Genomic DNA, 25,748 nt, shown 5'->3' on the forward strand with positions numbered 1-25,748 from the left:
TTTAATTTTCTGAAACCTTTATAAATCTAAGGTGCTTACATTAGCTTAAGGAAGATTTTAGAAAAAATGTTTTGACTGGTTCAAATTAACTCGAATGCAAATGGATTGAAATTCACAAGTGGCAGTGGAAAAACGCAAACATATTCTGCTATAGAATATAAAATACAAGAAAAGTTTTAAAAAAAAAGGGTAAACCCAAAATTAGCGATGTTCAAGCAGTAGAATCAAATGAAGGGCCACGGGGAAGAATGTTCATAGTCCACCATGCTCAAATTTCCCTTATTACGTTTTTGAACTTGAAATCTCGAATCGTTTCCAAGTTAGCCTCATTCTTCCCTGTTAAAACTCACTCACTATGATGATTCTGGCCTGAATAATATTTCTCTTGAATACATTTCAGGGTTTCCACTACGGTCGCATTTTTCGCATAATGTGAAAACACTATCTGAATTGCGAAAATAAAGCAATGCATTTTCACTTTTTTGCTCAAATAAAAAATAAATTAATTTAGAAAAAAAGGAGAAATGTATGATCCTAGAGAGGTAGCATGCATGGCGATAACCAACTTAATCCTTTTTAAATCTCAGCTAAGATGTTTAAGCTACTATTAAGTTCAATAACTATTCGTCTTATCCAGCATTATGTCCCCCCTCCCCCCAATAACTGCATTGGGACTGCAACGTTTTAAACACCAATCATGTGTTTTCTTTTTTTATTATGTTTAAAAAAATAGCTGTTGTACTTATTTCTTTCAAGATGTCACAGATGAAATATGAATTTTATTTTCAACTGGAGATGAAACACACTAAGGCATATATAAATATATGAGAATGTGTAACATTCTAGCATTTTGCTAACATTTTCCCCTCAATTTTAGCTTTTATGCTAAAGAACTTTTGAACCCAGCTTAAATCCTGATACTGTCCGTAATAATCTACGTGTTCCGATAGGTTAACCAGAGTTTTTTTAGAAAACTGGACTTTGAACGTTCTTTCCCGTAGCGCTTCAAATAGAAACTAAACAAGGAAAATTTTACAGAGAAAGATGTAATTGGATTTTGAAATGCATTACAAATCGGGCTAGTTACAAAAAAAACAACTACGCCTAATCCATAAAAGTTGGCAAGTATGATACGCATAAATAATTTTTCTTTGCTTCTCTAAGTTATTTGAAATAATAGATTTATTGTTTAAAACTTCAAACATAGGCAAGCAATACTTGGATATGAATTTTAATTTTACTGTAAACAGTCTGAATAAATAACTAAAACACACATTATATTGCATGAAAATGTTACTGATAGCCATTTTTTTAACAAAGAAAATGGAAAACAATTGCACTTGCTCTATCACATAACCAAAACTTTTTCCCACCATTTGCATGTATAAAATTGTAACATGCACTAATAAAACATTTACTTCTTATTGTGTGCATTATTTTCTTTTTGTGGGCATTAATAAAAAAACAAATTGCACAAATAAAATCTTAAGAAAGTTCACTCTCACAAACACAAACTACTGGCTCAAGAATATATTAAAATTTAAACAGAAATTCTCTAATAAAATCATTCATTAATCACAAATAAAATAGATAAGTCTATCAAGACATGAAAGATCACAGACATAATAAATTACAACAATCCAAAATAATTATTTTTAAATGCATAATTGAAAATTATAAGTAAATTTATTACATTAGTCAACGATAAAAAAAAACTTCAAAAAATCTTTTTTTGTATCAAAACCATTACATGATGATAACACTACATTTCAAACTTGACAAAAATGTTAGAAATATGGAGGTGTTTCTAACACATAACAATTCCTTCAGGAAACCTTTGTCTAAAGTACCAATCGCTCTGCTTTATTTTTCCACTGTATTTTACAATGATGTAGCAACTAGTTATTCTTACTATATAAAAAATGAAACTTAGTAATAGATGCCACTTAAAATCTAAAGACTTTTAGAAGTACACTAGCTGTGTTGCCCGGCTCGGTCCGGTCTACCTTAAAAATAAAAATTGTGTCAAGTGACGCATATTTAACAATCAAGCTTAAATAAAAGAGAAAAAAAAAACATCATGCGAAATTTCCCTTCCAAACAATGACGACAGACATTAAAATACTTTTAAGAAATTGATATGAGAAAGATGGATTTAAAAAACATAACCATGGAAACACAAAATAAAATAAGTTTAAGAAATTGAAAAGAGAAAGATGAAAAGAAACAATGGATTCAAAAAGTGTAACCTTGGAAATGGGAAAATAAAATGGTTAATAACATGAAGGGAGATGAGATTTTTTTTGAACTTGATTTAAAAAGGCTTGTAACTTTTTTTCCTTTGGAGATAGAATCTTAGTTTTTTGACCATAGGTTTAGATAGATCTGAAGTAAAAAATGTCGCTTTTTCCAAAAGTGTCAAAAAGAAAACTGTGGGAAAATTCCTTCACATTTTATTGATATATTTGATGAAGAAAATAGTGCCAAAATTTCAGCAAAGCTAAAAAAATTCAAGCTAAAAACACAAATAACTCCCGCCGTAATTAAGTTAGAGCATTGAATCGTTTAAAGGTATTAAAAAACGAAATTTATGTTGAAGTTTCGGTGATAATTTTTCACGAATACAATACTGCTTTTCTTTGTACAAGGAAGTAAAAGGGGCTACTCTTTATGTATCGAAAAAGTGCAAAAAATTAATCTGAAAGAATTTTCCAGATAATCCGAGTTTTCAGTAATCCGAGGTGGCATGAGCCCCAATTACCTCGGATTTTCGAGACTCTACTGTATTAATATTTGCAAGAATTTTCACATAAATTAATGAATATTGTGGTAAGCCAATATTCATTAATTTATGTGAAAATTGGGCCGACTGCTTCCATGGAATGGCCTTAATACATTTTTTACAAGCCAGGGGTAAATATTTTCAGAACACCAAGAAATGTACTTTCATGAAGGACAAAACAAATTCATGGATTAAAAACAACTTATCTCTCTTCACAAAAAAAGCTTAGTTAAAAACGTTTCCAATTTAAATTCGATTTTATTGCAGCCCTATGCTGGTGCTAAATTATTTAGAAATAATTATAGTATTATTTAGTGGCATGGCATCAAATTTGTCTGAAATTTTAGTTTTATTAATTAGAAGAGAACCGACATTTTCAATATGCCACAGTAGTAGATTGGCCCTTACGTCAGTATGAATGTGGATTTTTAGGAAAAATTAAGACTCATCATAAATGTTTGAAACAACATTGATAAAGCACAAAATTTGCAAAGTACGGCAATTACATATTTTGGAGTTAAAAGGAACTCTTTATTCAATGCGGACCATGTGAACTTATGAAAGACCGACCAACAAGAACAGAAGTTTAAAACAAAAAAAAAAAAAAAAAGGATTAACCAGCAACTAATAAGAACATTGGAAGTATAAATAAAATTTTCTAAACCAACTGCTCTTGCCAAATGCTCTCTCATTCACTTTGGAAAAAGGGTTTTTGTAACTGAAAGTTGTATGTGCAATAACTCAATATTTCTATTTGGTTAACATTGTTTTCAACTATTTGTTTTCAGAAATAAGGTGTTGTTTTAATTCCTATAAAACTTTTATTGTCTCTATAGAAATTAAAAATGCATTTGAAAGAAAAACTAAAGAAATGAATCGGAATAAGACAAAGGTTTCGAGAATGAATCGAAAACAGGTTGAGAAAGTGGATGAATTTACATGGATGATATTGATTATGGATCAAAATTCCATAATTTAACTAATTAGTTAGAATCTAGAATACAATTTACAAACAGGACAGGCAACAGCTTAGACTGCAAATTCAGTGACTACACGGTGGTTCGGATTTTAAAAATATTAACTATTCAACTATTCCCATGGACTACCGATTCTTTCCCAAAAATCAGGATTTAGCTGTATGATTGAATGTTCTTGAGCAATGGCTGCCAACTCCTTGAGAAATTCTTCTAACACCACAGCACATAAAATAGCATTCCTAGCTTTTACAGCTTCCATTTCACCTTCTAAAGAAAATGGATTGGGCTTGCTAATGTACCTGAAATATGGATAAAACAATTTATTTCTCACATTTTCCCCCATTAGATTTCAACTTATATTTCAAATAGCACAAAAAATATTTTATAATTGAATGCAACATGAATGAAAATAAAAAAACTAAGCACATCAGATATATATGTATATTAGGGTGTCCCAAGATATAATGGCGAAAAAAAATTTGTGAAATCGAATATGCATACCCTCCAAATTTTTTCCATTTCACCTCAGAAACATGAGAAAAAAGTTTTATTGCAATAAAATAACGGGAACCTGTGCCGACTTGAGGTCAAAGTTGGACCTGAAATCCTCTACGGTGACTACAGTCGAAAGATTGCTACCTGTATAATTCCTTACTACACGCAACATCAGTTTATTTAAAGCAGATATTTAGAACAATATTAGACTACAAGAAACATTACTGTACAAATTTTTATTTCAATGTTTGCTTTTTGCAGTCAGGATAGAGCTTCCGGTGCTCTTGAACGCAACGTAACACAAATTGTTGTTGTTCCTCATCAGCAGTTAGCAAACCATGAAAGTCTTGCATCATTTTTACCGTTCTTTCAGCTGCATCGCTTACTGCTCTAAGCATTGAGACAGTCTTTTTCACATCAAGGAATGAAATATTATTGACCATACCCTAAAAGCTGGACGAATATTTTTTGGAGCAGTTTAGAGATGATTGGGTCCACATTTTCGTACTTTTTTCAAAAAGCACATATCTTTTTTGGGTGCTTTGACTGTCAAAATGTATTGAAGCCATGGTTTTACATATATTGTCACTAAAAAAAAGCAGAAATCAAACAATGCTTCATCTTTCTTGGTATCAAGTTTTAGTTATGAACTAAACAGAAACAGTTTTAGGAAGTAATTCGTTCGAGCCATCCATCGAGCTTGGTGCATGGCTCCTGGTGGTCTTATTTTAAATTCATTTTCTGTATCTCCACCTAAAAATAGGATAGGCAGTTCTATCAACTCTTGATAGTCATTCCTGATTGTAATATTAGTAAGTTCAGCACGCTAAAAGTCAAATAAATTTTCTAAGACAGGGTACATTTCGGAACAACTCCGCAGCTCCTCCATAGCACGGTATTTTAGTGGGATGGATAGTTCATATATATGATGGTGGCAAGCAAAGGAAAGCATTTCTCAATCAATTTTTTGCTCAAGAATAGCGCAAGGACCACTTAAAGGACCTGTTTTGGAAGCTGTAGTATCACAACAGAGAGTTTTAACTCTGTCTTCGAGATTCCAATCTAAAACTGCCTTTCAAATAGCCAGTGTTTGTTCTTTTCCTGTAGAACTATCCAGTTTAGACTCAAAAATGAGTTGTTCATCATATCCATATGAAATAACTATAGATAAGCGATCTTCTTTTGATTTTTGAGCACCCAAAGTAGGCAACAGTTTCATATTCCAAGGTAAATTCACTACATATGGTACCTCGTACTAAAAACCAATTTTTATTCTTTTCTCGTGCTCCTTCCGCTTTTCGGTTCGAATTCTTTGAATTGAAGATTTACCTATGAGAAATTCATCAATGTTACACCCAAGTACGTCAATAGTAGCTTCAAGAATAAACACATAATCTTGTATACTTGGACACCTGTCCAATGAAGCAACTGACTTTGGAGTAATAAAATCGCTCCTCATGACATATTTACTTGTTCCAGGTTCTGATAATACTTGTTCCAGGTTCTGGAATACTTGTTCCAGGTTCTTATATACTTGCTCCAGGTTCTAATATACTTGTTCCAGGTACTGATTTATATGTTTTAGGGAAATCTTCTGAATTAATATTTTCTCTAGAGCTCGAAGAGGAATCTTCTTGTACAAGTTCATACAATTCCGGGGATGTTGTAGTGGAATCGCATTTAATGCGCCTGTTTTCTTCTTTGACAGCTCAGAAAATCCCATCTTCCTCTAGTTTGATTAACCGAAGTGCATCAGCATGTGCAATATTGAATAAATTGTTTTAATTGCTCAACAATTCTTGTTGCCGCTGCCTGAATACTTCTTGCAGTTTCTTTCCTTTCTTTTTTTTTTTTTGGAAGTCTCTCCAAATTGGATACAGGTTTTTAAGTATATTCACACAATTTGGCAACGGTTTGGTGGGAATGCGTGCCTTTTCCCAAAAGATGATGCATTCCCGAATAGCGAGATTTGCACTTTCACTGTTGGTTAAATTTACTTCTCGAATGTCATAAAACAAAACAGACAGAACTTGTCCGTTAGAGGGAAGTTTCAAGCCAGTAATTTGGTGTTTTACGCAACTCCTATTAAAAATCTCTTTCTTCGAACTTTACAATTCTACTGCCATGTTTCGTTCCCTATGGAAGGACTATACTGCGCTCGTTGACCGGAATGTATTCGTACTGACACGTTTGACGGTTTGCAAATTGCCACGGATACGCACCCCCACCCCCCCAACATATGTTTTTCTGTTTTCATTTGTTTTCTGTGCACTATTTACAGCTGCTTTGAGCTTCACAAAGTATCGCGTTGCCAGCGTTCGCTTGCTTATGAATACACGTGCTATTTACACGTTTAGGCCTTTAGGCGCAAGTCGGCACGGCTTACCGTGCTTCAAATTGTATGAAATTTTTTGTACAAGGGTTTTGATATAAAAAGAAAAAAATGAGAGGGTATGCGTTTAATAAAAACGACTTTCATTTTTTTGGGACACCCTAATGTATATGTATATTGGCCTTCCGATTTCTGAAATGTTCAACCAGGACACTGGAATGCGCCCCTCCTCCCCAGAGTCGCAAGTATTCAAAAGGGTACACATCCTTTGCTTGTTTTTAGAGTGTTTTAGAAGGTAGTACCTTCGAAAGGTTATGAATAATTGGTTACTAATAAATATGAACTTAAACCACAGGTGTAATAATAGATGACACAAGCAGATAAATTTAGCCCTTTAAAAAAAAAAAACATGTTAATATTTATACATTACTTTAGTAAAAGGATACACTTTGAATGAGGAATAAAAATTTTAACAATATTTACACGTCTTTTTCACTGGCTGGGACTTTTTTTCAGAAAGTCTTTTTGGTTTTAAATCTTGTAAAAATCTTTACAAGCTAATCTGATATTAGTTTTACATGTTAATGTTACAAATGATGAAGTAATTATCCTAAATAGTCCTTTGCAGTTAAATTACTTTTAGACATTTTTGGATATACATCAAATTTATCTTTTACCTGGATGGGAAGTAAACCGGCCAGAACAGCAGGATTCTGTCTGAAAACCGCGATGTCTGGCAAGCCTATTAATATACAGCAAACTTCCCGATTATTTGCAGAATTGGGAGCCACAAGTGCCTAGCGGACAAACCGCGAAAAGGCTAAAATAAGGGACAAAAAGGGAAAAAACTCTTCCTCAAAAACATGGCTGCATTGGCGCATAGTTCAGTGAAAATATATGCAGTAATAGGAAAAATGGGTTGTATTTTTGCACAACAGAACTTAAAATGGATAAATATCAAGTGCATGTACGATAAAGAAAGAGCAAAAACTAAATAAATATAACAAAACTTCCAAGTTTAACTTAAAATTTTTTTGGAAAAAAAAAACAGTCATCGGTTTTTGCTTTTTGCTGTGAAAATACATATTCCTGTTTGACTAGTGGATAATCTGCTCGCGGATAATCAGAAGTTGACTGCATAAATAAAATTTTGTGCTTATATTAGCACTTGGGAATTTTTTAGAGCTGCAGTTCAACATAAAGCCTTCCTTTATGAAATGAAAGGTATATATATTGAATACATATAACAATACATTTCTATGTCTCCAAAAAAAGAAAAAAGGAAACACACACACAATTCGATTTCCAGCTTTTGCCCCAATAAAAGTTCACTAAAGCGAAATTCCGAGCTAGAGTCAGTTACCTTTGCTTCACCCAATCGAAAAATTTGTCAGGCCTCATGAATCACAGGTTGAATGGTTCATTTCACTAAAGTTACTTGAAATTTATAAAATACAGTATAAGCTAGTTAACGAGATTAGGAGGTCAAAATCTTTTGCGTTAACCAAATTTCAAGTTAACCAATTTCTATGTTTACTGAATTTTGAGTAAGCAGACAAAAGTTTTTGCTTCAGAGATACAGAAAATATAGGAACCTAAGTACATTTTCTAGAAATATGCACACAAGCATTTGTATTTATATTTAAAGCACAAAAGTTACATTAAGTTTAATAACTAGTATCAAACAAAATTTATCATAATGGAGGAAAAAAAATTTTGCACAGAGCTGCGAAAATTTTTTTTGCAGAACTGGGAATAAATTCACTATGAATGGCTACACAATGGTTTGTGTTAAAGTGCAAATCTTTCAATCGTCCAAAGTCAGTAAGGATATTTCATGCAAAAGGACATGTTTTTTCTTACGTCTTTATGTATTTCAATTAGTGTTATTTTTTTGGGGGTAGGGGGGCTTAATTTTTTTTTCCATCTTAAATGAGAATTCGTCAGAATCATCTTCTTCTAGATCATCGATTAAGCATTAATTTCAAGCTTTATCTATTGGGGAAGGCATTCATTTCACCTCAAGAGAGTTTGTGTCAACAGAGTTTGACTGTATATATTGCAACTGGCACAGTTGCTTCATTGTTTGTCTTTCATGGAAAGAACATTAGTCCTTTACACACACTAAGTTCTTCTTCATATTAACTACAGTCAAACCTTGATATCTCAAAACCATTGAACTCTCAAAACAAATATTCTCCCTGCAATTTATACACACACACACACACACACACACACACACACACACACACACACATATATATATATATATATATATATATATTCTTTTTTGTTAAGTAAGCTTGAAGTTTTTTTAAAGACCCTTAATATGTTGAAATTTAAATACAGAAGCAAGTTCAGGATTCCCGCAGAAATTTTAACATGAATTTCGCTGAACAATAGCTGAAAAATTTCCTGACCTACTATGATATAATTTCACTATTTTCTTTCCAGACATGTAATAATGGTCTCCACTATCCCCAACCATTTTGGAAAGAAAAAATCTTTTACATTTGCAAATGAAAAGTACTCTCCTGATATTCCTGAGAAATATTGAACCTTTCTCCACTTGATTTATCAAAAAGTCACTTTTTCTAAAATAAGGATAAGAATGGAAAAATTGATCACTTGAACTAGGCACTCAATCAATTGCTGCCATCAATAAATTCTATTGAGAAATTTTTTTTCACCATATGGATTGGTGCAATCTGAAGTTCGAAACTGACATGGAAATGAGCCATCAATTAGATAGTTAGCCATTAGTCAACTTCATCTTTCTAGCAATTTTGTGGTTGATAAAATGTCTCATTTAACATGAATCATCTATTATTTAAATTATGATAATTCAAACAAGCAGAAAACCCTCTATTAAAAGTAATATTTTCAACTGATTTATGAATTATTCTTATATATATATATATATATATATATATATATATATATATATATATATATATATATATATATATATATATATATATATATATATATATTTTAGTTATATGTATTTTTAATTACAAATAAAAAAAAAGAATTTATACACCTAACTTGAACAATTTAATTGGTTATCAAATATCACACTTAAATATATTTAAATTTCAAAAACTCTATTTGAATGTTAAAAAATCTGTTTAAATTTAAAAAATGAGGTTTTTTTTTTTTTAATTTGTAATTTTTATAAACCTTGACAAAAAGTACTTAAGTAAAGCATTTAACATCAGCATTTTACATTTTTGTAATTTAACAATAGTCAAGTAAAGATTTATCTTGCAGTAAAAATAAAGGTATATGGTACAAAATTAAACTAGGACTTTAATTTCAAATAAAATCGTCATAGAATATTACATTACCTATATCCATGGCCATCAGAAATGGATTCTAAAGAAGGTTCCTTGACAAAGCTGTGCTCCTTGTTTCTCAAAAAACTGCTTTTTCGAAACAGGAAATTGGTTAAACTTTTGCGGCGCGGCTCACCTAAAGAGTAATAATGGTTTTATTTTGTGGCAAACAGAAAAATATAAAAATCAAATTATACACTATTATTTCTTGTTTGAAAAATAAAATAATTCATAGAAAGAAAAGTTCACAAGAGGATTCCATATGAAAAAAAAGGATAGTATTTTGAAAGACATTCTAAATTTTGGGTGAGGGTTGTGCAAAAGACTACAATTTGCTGCACCAATTTTTTAAGTATGTTCTTCGTACTTAACTTAGTTCACAAAAATGTTAAACTATCCTCTAAGCTCTATAAATAACATAAAGAAATATTACAAATTAGAATATAACAAGAACTAAAATTAAATAAGAATTTAAAAAAATAAAAAAATGGACCAAGAATCACCTCATATCAAAATGTATTTCAAACGCTAGATCACAAAGTTTATATATGCATTTCAGTTTATTTTTTATAGATAAAACATGAAAAGGAAGATAATTACAACTACTAAGTTTTTGTTAACTGCAGAAGCAGAATCAAGGGGGGAGGGGGGATCAACTACTAATGCAGTTAATCACTAGTAAAGCATTCCTCTCTAAAACCAATCATAAGTATTTGATTATTTAACATATAGAAAACGGATACAAATAAATATTTTAAATAATTGAGCTTTCTCTACTCGTAGATCAAATGACAATATTGGTCATCTCATTAAATATATGAGTATGTTTTCACTATCCCAGTTGCAAAATATGCTACATTTTATGGCTTTTAATTAATATCGTCAGTAATTAAGGTCCTATAAGATGAGAGGTAACTAAGAACACTTCCAACCAGCCCATTATTTCATTTTTTTCCGTGGGGGGGGGGGGGGCTGAAGGGAACTTAAGGTAAATTTTATTAGAAAACAGCAAAAAATCATGCTCACTTAAAGAATTACATTTTCAAATAAATAGGATGGGCAATTGACCACCCTAAACCACAAAACACTAGGTCATGAAATCACAATAAAAGCAAAGTTTTACATTAAGAAAATTCAAAGTGTTAATTTTTTTTCCCTTCCAGAATGGATATCGAGACACAATGAGGAAAAGGTTGATATTCACTTTAATTTCAGAATGCAAGTTCAGGTAAACTACATACAGCTGGTATGAGTAAATGTCTACTCTCGTAGATGAATCACACAAATTTCTTTTACAAAATAAAACACACAAAACTAACATGTTTAATTAATTTCCATTACCTCTTCGAAGTTCGGGAATGGTGCTGCTCCGTATCCGAGACAAAGAATCAGAATAAACCCGTGTTGCTGGAGGTAGTGGCAAATGTTCCTCTCTCGCTAAAAGAAACTGTTTACTTTGGCTAACAAGCTCTTCATAATTGTCCACAGTGTAAGAATAGCTGTCAACTTTGTGCTTCAGGGAGCCAAGGACCTATAGGATAGTTAAAATCATGAAAGACATCCACATTTATTATGGAATTACCCCCAGAAACTGACAGATGATTGGTATCATTTATTTAAATTTACAGTGTAACTCCTCAAGAGAGATCACCTACGGTTTCGCGAAAAATTAGTTAAGGAGGTGGTCACTATGGGAAGTGACAATATTGGATTGATTAAACTTACACAAAATTTTACTATTATTAGTTATCAACGGTTTTAAAAAATGGTAATGTTTTGTGAATTTTGTTAGAAAGAATGAATACCTTTTTTGAATGAAAACAATTTTAACTCCTTACCTGAAATAGACTTCGTACAGTTGGTTGAAATACTAAAGAAGGATTCAGAAGAAAAGATCGAAGAAGAGGTTGGGGGAAATAGGCCAGCCTTGAGATCAATCCAGTTAAATGTAAATTAGTATATACATCATTCTGCATCATCATTTCAAGCCTTGTTAGAATAATACTTAAAAAGGGTCCAATATCAGGACTGCCAAATGATTCCCAGGTACCTGGTGATGCTGGACTATTGCTGCTCTTTGTACTTGTTTCGGACACGGAGTTTGAATTAATTTTCAAGTCATTTTTTACAGAACATGACGACGGAATAGATATAAAAAGTGAATCCTTAGGATCACTAGTTTTGGCACTATTGAGAATTGGAGAAACTTCAGAGTCCTTCTCTGAAACACAGCTGTCCCTGGATTCAAAAACACCGGAATCTGCATTCGAGCATTCATCTTTCAAATCAACCGTTTCTGCAAAACACACTTGTATCTTTCCCACTTGTCCGGCGTCAACCTCTTCAACATCATTTAAATAGCCATCAATAGTTTCCAAGCTATCATCTAAATTGTCGACTGATGATGGTGTGCGAGTAGAGCAAACTAAATTCCAAAACGTTCTCTCATCATCAGCATTCACAATTTCGTTCAACACTTCACTACTCATGGCTTCACTTTTTTGCTTGTTAATACTTTTAAGCAAAAAGCTGTCTTTAGCAGCAGCATTGTCCAACATAGATTTATCCAGAGGTATGTTTTTAAAACTGTCTTGATGCACAGCTAAATTTGCATAAGATAATTCTAACACTCCACTGGAATCTGTATCACAATTTTTTTGTAAGAATTGTGCATTGGATGATTTAATCTGCTCATTAATAATGTCAATATCAGTCAACTTTAACCTATCAATTTGAACTATATTATTTTGACTAAAATCTTCATTTTCTTTGCTTTGGTTTAGAGAATTTGGGGGAGGTTCTAATCCATCATAAGCAGCTGACCAAGTGCGACAAGCAATAGTACATGTTTTAACATTCTGGTGAGCCTCTCTCAAATAATCAATATAGCTGGATGGTTGAATTTCAGGTATATTTGTGTACCATTCAGTCTGAGAATGAACTTTTTCAAATTCCCCAAAAGCAAAACTTGATGTAGAAGGAGATCTGTGATGACGCTTTAACCTGAGGCTTCCACCTCGAGACTTCGGCGTGAAATTCTGCAAGTTGCTGAATCCAGAAGTTATGGGCATCGATGATAAAGGAGTACTTTGGCTTGTGGGAAGGCTACTTTCAGAATTGTTATGCAACACAGATGATGAAGGAATCAAAGACAAAAATTTTTCAGCAGCTTGGTTATAAAAATCTAAATCCCTCACTCGACTACGCTGGCTTACCATCACATGTGTGCAAGGGATTAAGTACCTGTAAAAGCGAAAATGTGTTTCAAAATATTACCAAATTTAAAATAGATAGAAATTTTAAGCACAAGATCCAAATTTTCTTTCAATAATTACTAAAGGTTTCAGAAGCACAAGTTTATTTATTACTTTTTTATTTACATACAGATTAAGGGGGGGGGGGGGCAATTACAATACAAGAATACAAAACCTATGAAATAGTTTCTTCATGTTCTCATTACATTAACGTAAAAAGAAAAAAAAATTCGTAGCACTTTCCTATCCAGGGTAATTGCTACATTTTGAGTTTTGAAATCTATATCTTTCCCTGACTTTCCATGACTTTTGCTCGTAACTTTTCATGACTCACAGCATGCAATTTTTCCAGAAAAAAAAAAAAAACATTATTTTTTTACAAGAATATCTGAATTCACGTTTTGTGAAAATTAAATTTCAACCATCTGATCTATGCTTTGGACAAATGTTTCTAAAAATTCAAATTAAAGTGAAATGTCACTAGCTCAGCTGCTATTATGATTAAAAAACAATTTATGCATCAATGACTAGTGATAAACATGAAACAATTATATTGTTACCAAAGACAAACATTTATAAATCTAAAATTTTAGGAAAATAATTTTTGAATTCCCAATAAATGATACAAAATTTTAATATATGTAAGAATTTATATGCAAACAATTTTTTTTTCCCAAAAAATCTGATATGAAATACAACTATTTTCAAATCACTCAAAATACCAAAAAAAAGTTTTATTTGCAAAATAATTTTTCAAAATAAAGGAAGCTCCCTACAAACAGCAATAATGATGTAAAACTCCTGGTGAACAACAAAACATTTAAACTTGATTTTTATTATTTTTTCTCCTTTATTTTTTTCTTTTGAATTTAAAATAAATATTTTTAAATTTATAAACAAAAAAAGAATCTATAATAATCAGGGTTCATACCCTTTAGGCAGAAAAAAATTCAAGCACTTTTCAAGTACTTTTCAAGGTAAAAAAATTTTGTTTTCAAGGCAATATCAATATTGTACTAAAAATATTGTATGCAGATTTCATTTACTACAAACACATAGAAATAAGGCAATAATACAAAAAAGTATAGGAAAACAAAATTGTTTTTTCTACAACAAGAGACGCTTTGATGAAAGATCTACTGCGTTGAAAGTCTTTCTGAAAATGTTTGAAAAGTTCGGTCATAAAGAGAAGCAGATACCAAGAGGTTTAATTTTGAGGTTTTTCAAAGGTTGCAGCTGATTCTAGAAAAAATAGCAGTTTGTATATTTTCTAGAATCAGCAAATTAATACTTGAAAAAAAACCCTTTCATAAGTGCTTTTAACTTTTATGGGAAGAAACTAAAAATACCCAAGTTCAATGTCATTGCCAGAGAGGAGTTTTTGAAGTTACCCCCCCCCCCCCCCCCCGGTTTCAACATTTATTTCCAATATCTATACAGTGGTTTATTACACTATAAGGGCGGTTAGGACAAAAACACTACCCAGAAAGTTATTTCAGTTTGCACTATTAAGTTCTAAAAATATTAGGTTTGCAAATCATTTATAAGTATGCGAATCAATTATTCGTATGTATTTATTAGCTGTTCAGCCAATAAGGCATTTCAACTAACCTCGAGTAAATTTAAAAATTAGGAAGTAAGAAAAGTTTATGAAAGTCCACAGTCCAGTCTCTACACCTCAAAATATACAAAAGCAGCTTAAGCAGTGATAAATACTCTGAATGCAAACTTGAGCCCATTCAGCTTTCATTGATTAACTTGCAATAGACAATAAATGTGCAAGTTCAGATTTATAGAGCCATATTTCGAAATTGAAAAGATTCAAAAGAAGTTGACATGTATTATGACAAAAGTAGTTTTATTTTGGGAAAAAATGGGTTATTGTTGAAATTAGAATTTAAATTTAGAAAGGCAATAATATTCAGGTGTAATTGTGATTTGTGAGTTCATAAAAAATTACCTGAAAGTTTCAAAGAGCAAAATGGGGCGGGGGGGGGGGGAATAATTTTTAAAACTAAGACCCCTATTACTTGAATATACATATGTACAACAATAACTTTTGCTATGCATACAATTCATAAAATAGTTTATTAAGTCAAAATATTCTGCATAGAAATACCATGTCCAGTGCCTGTTGATAACCAGCAACAGGCACTGGGCCTAGCTAGGCTGGTACTTTTCTCCGCACGCACCCCACGGTCAATTTATTAGATCCAAATGAAGATGAAAGACTCTCCTTAAGCTATCTACCCCTTTGCTGATTAAAGCCTCTTTCAGTAAGCTCCAAATACCCACAACCTTAATAAAGTAGTAATTTTGAACATTTGAGGAAAAGGGGAAAATTGGAGATATAAGGAGGTAAAAGCATAAAAACGAACACTACTGGATTTCAAGTGAATAATCATAACACAACCACCCCTGTTATACACCTTATTTATTTTAGCAGACATAAAAAAATGATGTACTTATAAATAAAATTATATAAATCAACTTTATGTTTAAAATACAAACTTTAAGTTAATTTGTTAGGTGCTCAACTGCTGAAATTAAAATTTTTTTTAAAAAAAATCTGTTATGACCAAAAATTAGGTAAAGATATCATTCAAAATTGCAAAAATAAATTAGCAAATAATTAAACAAGACCAAGGTAATAAATTCTTTAACTCTTTAATTATTAAAATAAAATAAGCTAATCTGATGTGGCAGTGTCAAAATAACTACTAATTGCCAAAAATATAAAAATATTTACAAAATGCAAAAGGATTGAAATCTCAAACAAGGGAAGCAAATTTTCGCGAATTAAGTTTCATGTTGTCATGTTTCCCATAAAATAAACTTATATTTTACTGAAATTAAACATAAAATATGCTAATATACGGTAGCAAATATGAAAATAACATCCGATTAGTGAATATATTTAAATATTTGCAAGATGCAAAAAGATTGAAATTTCAAACACAAGAAGCAATTTTTCGCAAAGTCTGAGTTCGTTCGACGTGGCATGTTTCCCATGAAATAAATTTATTTGTTTTTCATTAAAATTAAACAAAAAATATACTAATCTAAGGTAAAATATGCGAAACTAACATTTGATTAGCCAAAATATTTAAATATTTGCAGGATGCAAAAAGATTGAAATTTCAAACACAAGAGCAATTTTCCGCGAAATCCGAGTAAGTTCAATGTTGTCATAGTTTCGAAATTAATTTCTTTGTTAATTAATGAAATTAAACAAAAAATAAACTAATCTAAGGTACCATATGTCAAAATATCTTTCGGTTGTAAAAAACATCAAAATATTTACAAGATGCAAAAGGATTGAAATCCCAAACACGGAAGCAATTTTTCGCGATGTTGCATACTAAACACATGTTCAGAAAATTGCATTGGTGAAATACTTTTTTAAAACTTCTAAACACAATTCGTTGATTTTTGAGAGAATTTAAGCACTAAGAAACTTTTTCAAGGTTTTAAAACTTTTTCAAGGTTTTCAAGCACTTGAAAATGAAGTTTCTTTTTTCAAGCACTTTTCAAGGTTTTTCAAGAGCGTACGAACCCTGATAATTTATATTACCAGACATTACACTCGCAAAATTTTAGAATAAGTAAGAAATACTGAAAAAAATTCCCGAATTTGAGTAATTTGCATCCTTTTCATACTTTTTAAAAATTTTACCCTTGAAAATTCCTTGATTCCTGTATTTTATCATTGTCCTAAACGTTCTTAATTCTTAAGACCAATTTTATTTACTAAAATGTTCATTAACTAAAGACACTGCTGAAAAAGAATGATAATTTTTTATGAGCCTCTTGAAGTAACTCAGATGCAAATGACTTAAAATTTTTGAGCCGAATGTGAGCGGCAAAATTAGAAATCTACAAGTCCCCAACTACACAATCTTTATCTTTTTCTTTACTAATAACTAATAATAAAGCTGAATGTCCTCTGTCCGGATCTCTGTCTGTCAGGATCTCTGTGACGCGCATAGCGCCTAGACCGTTCGGCCGATTTTCATGAAATTTGGCACAAAGTTAGTTTGTACCATGGGAGTGTGCACCTCAAAGCGATTTTTCGAAAATTCGATGAGGTTCTTTTTCCAATCCAATTTTAAGAACAAAAATATCATAAAATGGACAAGTAAATTACGAAATTATCATAACGTGGAACCGTAACATGGGTACAAGCCAATTGGCGAGAAAATTCACCATACATTATTTGTAAATATATAGGCGAACCAAAAGAGCTTTTAATTTTCTATTACGGGCAAAGCCATGCGGGTACCACTAGTTAGACATATAAGGAGGGTTAAAAATAATGCTAAACACAAAATTATAAAAGTCCAAATTGGTAGAATCACACAGTAAAGAAAATTGAGCGAGTTTTATAGACGCGGATGCAATCGGATCTCAAAACATGTGAAAAATCGGGACTGATGTGCATAAAAGCATAAGAAATGGCCAAGATGCATAAATTTTGCACCTAATATGTAAAATTCAATAAATATGCACGTTCTTGAACCCAAAATCCATGACCAGTTGCCATTTTCCATGCCTTTTGAGACTTTTATGCTAAAAATCATGATTTTCCATGACCATTTTCCATCAGAGTCGAAATCCATGCCTTTCCCCGACTTTCCATATGCTCGGATACCCTGCCTATAGAAATGTAAATTTTTCTCTTTAAATTCTATTGGAATGAAGAGTAAACCTGAAGGAAACGTTACTTTACATAAGTTATAGTATGAAAACAATAGTAAAAAGCTAATATGCAAAGAAAATAAATAAAATACTAATAAATAATTTTCGACACACTGTGTTAATCTAAGTGAAATGTACAAAGGGGTTATGAGTGCGGTACATAATGAGTCTGTCTAGGTATTTTGTTGATTGCCAATATCATATCTATATGAATCAACCTGCTCATGAAGAATTTTTTAGTTAGCAATGCATCATGGTTCCTGCATACCAGGTTGATTACTTTATTTTCAATGCTTTAATAGCATCTATTAGCTATTTGAATCTTACAGAATGCTTTTAAGTAAGTAATATAGATTTTTAATTTTTCCTTTTTTCCCTCTATGTACATTCTGTCATTAATTTGTATCAAGAGGTAGACAAAAGATAAATGTTTTGTGAACAATGACTATTGAGCAAGTCTCAAAAAAATTTCCTGTGCTTAACCCTAAGTTTTTAATTTTTCCAGTTAATCACAGTCTTCAAAAAATATTGCTGTTGGTTGACAATACATGCTTTAATATACTATCGAACCACAACAGTTATTCCTATATTTAATTAATAGTTACTTGAATGAAATAAAAAACTTAGTGTTACGCATGAGACATTTTTTCAAGAATAAAACATTCATGCTTTAGGTTTTTTTCTTTTTCTAAAATAAATACCTTTTTTAAAAAATTTGTTGCACAATTGTTCAATTGTCTAATTTGCAATTAAATTATTTCAAACATCTCTAAAAAATGCTTCTTGACAAAATTTCAGTTTTCCATGCATGTTTACAAAGTTCAACAAAAACAAGTACTAATACAAAGTATAAAAACATCCAGCATTCAGCCCCTGGCATTCATTTGAATGCAGAGCATCTTGTATTCAAATTATGTTTTTCGCAATCACAAATTGGGATAGGACCCTACTTGTTGGGTTTCTTGTTTCTACAAATGAAATTGAATAGAAATGGAGAAGAAATTTGCACCCGTCAATTGGTGATGTTCTAGATTAGGTAGTATGAGGCATATCCATTTTAAAAAAAGGTAATTAGGACGCAGTTATAAAGATATAAATATATGGTCAATTTGCATTCGTACACTTGTCATAAAAATTATATTTACAGCGTATACTGTTATGGTATTTTTTTTATTCCTCATCAATCTAAATGATGGGAATTAGAATTCCGAAAATTTTGTAGTTAGATAAAGTTTTGCTATTAAGTTTGTCAAAAAAGGTGTTCTTCTATAGGTCAACAAAAATTTTACATACAGGAAAAAAAATATTTTAATGTAAAATCTGCTTGAGTTACGCCTTGAATGAGCACAGACGATTTGCTACCATGACAAAAAATAGTCTCTCCAAATAAATATTAAAAACAATGGGCTAGACCCATTCTCATCCTCATGATAATCTGAAAAATCATAGGAACATCAAAAAGTCGGATAAGATAGTCATCAGAGGGCAGTTTGTCATTCCTCAAAAGAAAGAAAATAAAACAATCTTTAAATTAAAGCATTTGCATTTATTTATAAATGGGTTTTAACACATTTAAGTTTTATACATACAAATAATAATAAAGCTCACCTGAACACTAACTCAAACAATACATCTTCACAATTCAAATCCAACAAAGTTTTGAACAATGCCATGGTAACAAGACACAACTAAAATACGAAAAGAAAAACAGTATGTAGTATTACTTTTCAATTCAAAACTTTAAAAGATTATTGAATATTCTAAAACAATATTTACCCGACTTTGAGCTCCCAGACGATCAACTAAAGAATTTAAAACCCTATGTCCATCATACGATGCTGTCAGAATGAATTTTAAAAACATCTGCAGTAATATTGGTTCTGTTATGGTGCGCATGAAAAGTTCAAGATAAGCAGTCGTTGCAATTATTTCTTCAACTGTATTCTAAAAACACAAAAGCTAATTTAATAAATAATACTCTCAAGAAATAGTTGACTAATATAAAAATTAAATCAGCTCTGGATTTGAAGTTCAGTTTGTTGCTTTCTTTTCAAACACAATAAAAGAAAAATGCATTACATATAACACAACAAGAAAAGTGTTTTTCAATAAAATAGTACTGTCTGAATCATCTTACTAAAGCACCCATGAAACGAGATTTCCATAATGATATAATTTCATGAAAAATGAACACAATATGGAGGGAGATTGATTTGATTGAAATAGAAATCTCCACAAGAACTGAAGTCTGTGAAGAAAGTAAACAGTCAAACATGGATGCAATGCTTTATCTCGGTTTACTCAAAGGTTCAAAATGAGATAATATCATTCAGGTTCACTAACATGAAAATCCAACTGGTTATTTTTGATAAGGGGAAAAAAACAAAAGTTTTAGAAATATTTTTAATTTCCATGGGAAAACATAATTTCCAGAAAAAAAAAACTATGATGCCAAAGTATTCAGAAGTTTTCAGTTGAAAAACATTAAATTAAATTCCAGAAGTCTTCAAGAATTTTCAGGCGTACAAAGCTGATTCATATACACAACAAAAAGGTTTCAAATACAGTCAAACTTCGCTACAATGATCTTTCAACGGACTGGCTTAAGAGATCGTAATAATCCAGGGTTTGCTACATCTGATTTTTCAATTTAAGAAAAAAGAAGTCCAAATGTGCCAAGATACTTCAATAATGAATATATTTATTATATGACATTTCTATTAGTGATTAGGATGAAATTAGTAATATTAGTATAAACTAATGTACTCTGTATTAAACAAACTATAAAAAAATGACCTTTTCCTTATTTATGGGAGAAAAATATTATATTTGGTTACAAGCTTTCGAATTTTATGTAAATTATGTTGATTTTCATGTAAAAGAAAAAAAAATCTACTTGTTTGACTAGTTTCTGTCATAAAATGTTTTTCTCAAAACTCTGACAGATGCCCTAGAGTTAAAATTCTGCCAAATAGCAGCTGCAGTAAATTCAGAGAGGGAAAATTCCTTGAAAATTGAGAAGTGGCTTTTGTTGCTTTTCAATTTCAGAATAAATGTAACATAACCCCCTTCAGAAAAAAAGCTTTCAGAGTTTGCTTCATTTTGCTAGGGTCAGTGTAAAGTTCACAATATTATCAGAGGTACAATAGGTGAGGTATGTGGTTTGGGACTAGGCAATTCTGGTGAAAAATGGGGGTAACTATTGCAAAAGATGGTGTTTGTTTTTGTAAAAATTGGTAAGGGACATAGCTGGGGCAAATGCCATGAAAGGTTCAAAATTTTTGGATCACTATAACCAATTCTCTAGAGTTTTGTGATCATTACAAGCATTTAAAAATATATTAACATAGGGCTTCAGTCTATTTAAAAGGTTCACCACAACCAGGAGATTGTTACATCCTGGGTTTGTTAAAACGAGGTTTGACTCTACTAAGAAACGCATCTGAATTATAGTTAATTGCATGCTTTTAATGGCAATGAGTGCATATTCAAGCTAATCACACAGTCAGCTAAGCATTGATAATTTTTAATGCTATGTTAAACACAGCCAGCATTTCATGAAAAAGAGAAAAACAAATACATAAAATCTCAGTTATGGAAGCAAAAGCAATACAACATAAAAGTTACAGTCACAGCAGTTGTCTTTCTCACTGTGGTGGCTTGCAAGAAGAAATGTGCAATGTGATTTGAAAACTGGTTGATTCACCAAAAATATTGAAGTATGTATTACACAACTAATAAAAGTTAATTTTATAATTAATATGCTTTAGTACTTTTTTTCAAGATTAAAGCAATTAAGATTTCATTTTCAATACACTTTCTCTCTCTAAAGCTCTTACTACCTCAAATAAATAAAAAGGCATAAAAAGAATAAAAGGGAGCCAAAAAACAAAAACAATAACTTCAATGTCAAGCTCTGAAATTTACTTTCTAAAATGAATTAGTTTATGAAGTTTTTTATGCATTTTTTAAATCTCAAAGCCTTATCAAAATTAATAAATCTATATGTAATCAAAAGGTTTTAAAATATTTTAAATAAAAACTATAAATATATTCATGAAAAACATTCCGTACAGAAACACCATCCATAAAAAAGAATGAAGTGATGTCCTTCCAAACATATTCAATATATTTTATATGGAAATTAGTAAAGTGTTAAAATCATTTTCTAGACCACATCAAACACAAAAATAATTTATAACCTAAAAATGAGAAAACATTTAGAATTCAAATATTTTTATTACAGAATACATTAAAAATTTTACTTTTTACAGTCTAAGAAATGCAACTAAGCACTACATTTACAAGCGAATAGAAATAACTGCAAATAATATTAGTCTCGAAAACTTAAGGTTAATTACATGCAAAATATCATGACATGCATCACAAGCATGCACTAAAAAGCTGCCAACCTTTTTGTATTCAGTATTACAAACTATTTTGTTTATTTGAACGGTTTAAAGAAACCAGTAATATTCTGAAAAAACTTTTAAGGAGACTTCATTTTGTGAAGAATTTAGATTACATTTCTATTGATACAAAATCTATTTTTTAATTCGTATTTAAACTTAAAAGAAGATAAAGCAACATATAAAGGCACAAATTAGCAGGGAAACAGCATAATTGTGTTTCCAGAAACCCCTTTTAAAAGCTTGACATTGCTTTGCTCTAAGAAATCAGGGACGGATGCAAGGGAGGAGCGATGGGGGCGATTGCCCCTCCCTTGAGGGACACTCCACGGGTAATATTTCGAAAATGAAGCTCAAAAAATGCAAATTTAGAGGAGTTTCATTGATGTTGGGAGGAGGGAGGTTTGGGTAGATGACCCTATCTCCGAACTGTTTCGGAATTAAAGTCAAAAACTTTTGTAATCAATATTTTGAAATCAGTATACATAGTAAAAAGTAGGTAATAAAAATCAATCGCCCCTTCCTTGAAAAATTTCTGGATCTGTCCTTGCAAGAAATGCAACAGATTGCTTTTGTCAAATGTCTTTTCATCCCTAAACTCACTTCTTTTGCATTGAAAAGGGGTTCATTGTAACCAAAACATGTGTAAGTAGTTTTCCTGCTAATTTGTCCCTTTGAAAGTTGTTTTATTTTTTTACTTTTCAAGCACAAAGGTATTTATTCGTTTCACACTTCATCTTGCTTATACATATCTAATAGCAAAAATACTTGCAAAACTTTTGAATTCTAAAAACAGAATTTAATAAATAACTTTTAACTTCATTCCTCTTACTGCTTTTCATTACTACGTCTAGCTTACAAATTATTAATGAACATTTTTCCTTATTTAATTTTATTCCGGAAAACCGACAGCATTGTTAAGAAATTAACTTCACTTAAACTAAGGTGAATCGCATAGTGATTTGAATTAAGGACCAAATAGTTTTTCAAATGTAATATCATGTAGAAGTTTTTTTGCATGAAACATAATAATATTGCTTTGATTCGACCCTGCATTATATTCTTTTGATCTCATCTTAAAGCATGTCATAAATCTGCATGCGGTACCGCGTTGGCTTCCTGACTGTTCTTTTGGTACATTCATTGCCTTGCTTAGCTTCCAAGCTAACTTACGTTCATCACCTTAATTTTTGCACACCAATGTAGCTTCAAATTGGATTTAAAGCTCTTAAAGGTTAAATTTCAAAAACTTTTTTTCTTTAATATTTTGCTTGATTTGAATTTTATTAAATTTGGTTTGAAACATAGATTTCAACAATTAGAGAGAGAATAATAAATGCACCTGCGGCAAATAGAATTTATTCAATTTTGCTAACGCTCAAAAAAATTAATTAATTTCTGCTTCCAAAGATTAATTTTTAATCTATAACTTGAACATTCCATTTATTTAAGTAAAAAATTGTTCAAACCTTTCCCCACTGAATTTCTAACAAGTTCTTTTTTTATCAGAAAAACTTCAAACTCCTTTTATTATTTGTTTTCCTTTTTTTTTAACACTTTCTGGAGTCGCATGTTTTTTTTTTTCTCTCAGATTCATTTATATTGGCTGAATTTTTCCATGATGTGAACTTTTCGAGAGACATGAAATCAAAACAAAAAGCAATAAGCTCAAAAGGTACGATTAAGATTTCAATTCTTTATTTCTCTGCTGGTTACTTTTTCTCTTTTTTTTTTGGAAAATTACCCTACGGAATATATTTTACTGAACAGATAAATAACACTCTCTTAAGTCATTTCATATTTATTAATGACAAGTTTAAGCCTTGACTAAAGGGTGCCATAAGGAACCCCCAAAACCATACTTATGATAAACAAAGGTTGGCAGCTGAGGCAAGGGGTGAAACAAGAGTGCTAAGAGTTGTTCCTTGTTATTTGACAGGATTAATGTCAGATCAGACAAACACCGCAAGTCCAAAGCCACAATGAGGAAAATCAACTGCAGTACTGACCAAATATTTTGAAGTGTTTTCAAGCCTGGCTACAGGCACTGCTACAGCTTCCTGATGTCACCATACAAATGCCACAGCAACAAGTGGAAAATAGAGGAGAAATAGGGTGCATATTACTTTACAATAACACAATTCATTAGAATATAATGAGGTAATTGTTGTCAAAAAAAGGAATTTTGCCCAACTAATTGTGAAAACAGATGACGTTACAAATTTAATATTAATCTGGGATCCTTGAAAAATACTCTACTTTGAAAATCTAAATTACAATTTTATCTACAGAAAGAAATTAGTATTCTTTAAAAATTACTTTTAATTTGAAATTATAAAGTTATTTTTCCATTCATACATCATAAAAGCTCAATCTTAAAAACACCTTTCCTGAATATCAATTTTAGAAGCCTTAATAATAGCTTCATGATTATATCTAAAGTATTTTTTTCGGAAAAACAAATAAATCCTCCTGGCATTAATGCAACACACATTTACAAATTAATAGTTGAAAAGCCCAAAGGAATTAAATATAAAACCAATAACTTAACTAATCTTAAACCAATAACTTGGGTTGTTTTTGCTCTTCATAAATGTTAACAAAACATGGCTCACTCTGGGAAAACTAGAAGATTTCACTTGACACAAATTTTTGTACCCCCCCCCCCCCCTCCATCAAAATATTAGAAATACAACTCAAACAATTTTGCCTTCTAATATAAATATTTTATTTTTTTTTTCTTTTTATTGAGACAAAACCTTTATAACACAGTAATTTCAAAAAATCTTTATGCTTGGTGTCTTATAAAGTGGGAGAAAAAATACCTGATGTAAAGCAGGCCCCAAGACTGGAAACAGGAAACCTTGATAAAGGTATTCCATAAGTTGTTCTTGGACTAGAGGATGAGCAACCTAAAAGAAAATACCACATTATATTTTAACACAATAAACTAAATTTCAGGAAACCTGTTCAAATTACATATATACTCTTGTGTCTAAATATTCATTTTTACAGCTGACTAGGGTCAAGTCAGAAAAATCCAAGCTAGATTTTTCTTATTTAAAGTAATACCTTCGCTAAATATTTTATCAAAGTTTTTGGCTAAAGTAATTTAAAGACACCATTAGCACTCATTGTCAACACATCAATAACATTGGACATCCTCATATAAATAATATCGAATATCCAGCAAGTTTCACGGCATGATAATTTGATGCAGGGAAAGGCTTTATTGTGACAAGGCTGAACTCAATTGGGTAACTTAACTGTTTTACTGGTAAGACTGTCATTTCAGGGGAATGAAGAAACGAAAAAACGGTCAACAGTGAACGCTACCTATTCGAGTTTAAGTTACAATTTCAACAATCAAAATATCACCAAACAGGCAATGGCTTCATTCAAATGTAGAAGCAATTTTCACCCGTCATACCTTGACGGGCGACTTTCTAGTGTTTCAATGATT

The 25,748-nt window shown here is 31.1% G+C and overlaps 1 protein-coding gene across 1 annotated transcript in view; it reads right to left on the reverse strand.

The window, feature by feature from the left end:
- Positions 1 to 2,331: 2,331 nt before the first annotated feature.
- The window catches only part of LOC129233811 (FHF complex subunit HOOK interacting protein 1B-like), a 37,197-nt gene continuing 13,780 nt past the window's right edge, over positions 2,332 to 25,748 (reverse strand). Inside the window, exons 7-13 of the mRNA XM_054867786.1 lie at positions 25,111 to 25,197; positions 19,653 to 19,820; positions 19,485 to 19,564; positions 11,763 to 13,167; positions 11,266 to 11,455; positions 9,937 to 10,060; positions 2,332 to 4,058 (exon numbers count right to left, since the gene is read on the reverse strand). Of these exons, the coding sequence (XP_054723761.1) occupies positions 3,872 to 4,058; positions 9,937 to 10,060; positions 11,266 to 11,455; positions 11,763 to 13,167; positions 19,485 to 19,564; positions 19,653 to 19,820; positions 25,111 to 25,197 (2,241 nt within the window). The 3' untranslated portion in view covers positions 2,332 to 3,871. The remainder of the gene's footprint in view (positions 4,059 to 9,936; positions 10,061 to 11,265; positions 11,456 to 11,762; positions 13,168 to 19,484; positions 19,565 to 19,652; positions 19,821 to 25,110; positions 25,198 to 25,748) is intronic.

The sequence above is a fragment of the Uloborus diversus genome, unplaced genomic scaffold (genome assembly GCF_026930045.1).
Source record: "Uloborus diversus isolate 005 unplaced genomic scaffold, Udiv.v.3.1 scaffold_75, whole genome shotgun sequence".
Classification (NCBI taxonomy): domain Eukaryota; kingdom Metazoa; phylum Arthropoda; class Arachnida; order Araneae; family Uloboridae; genus Uloborus; species Uloborus diversus.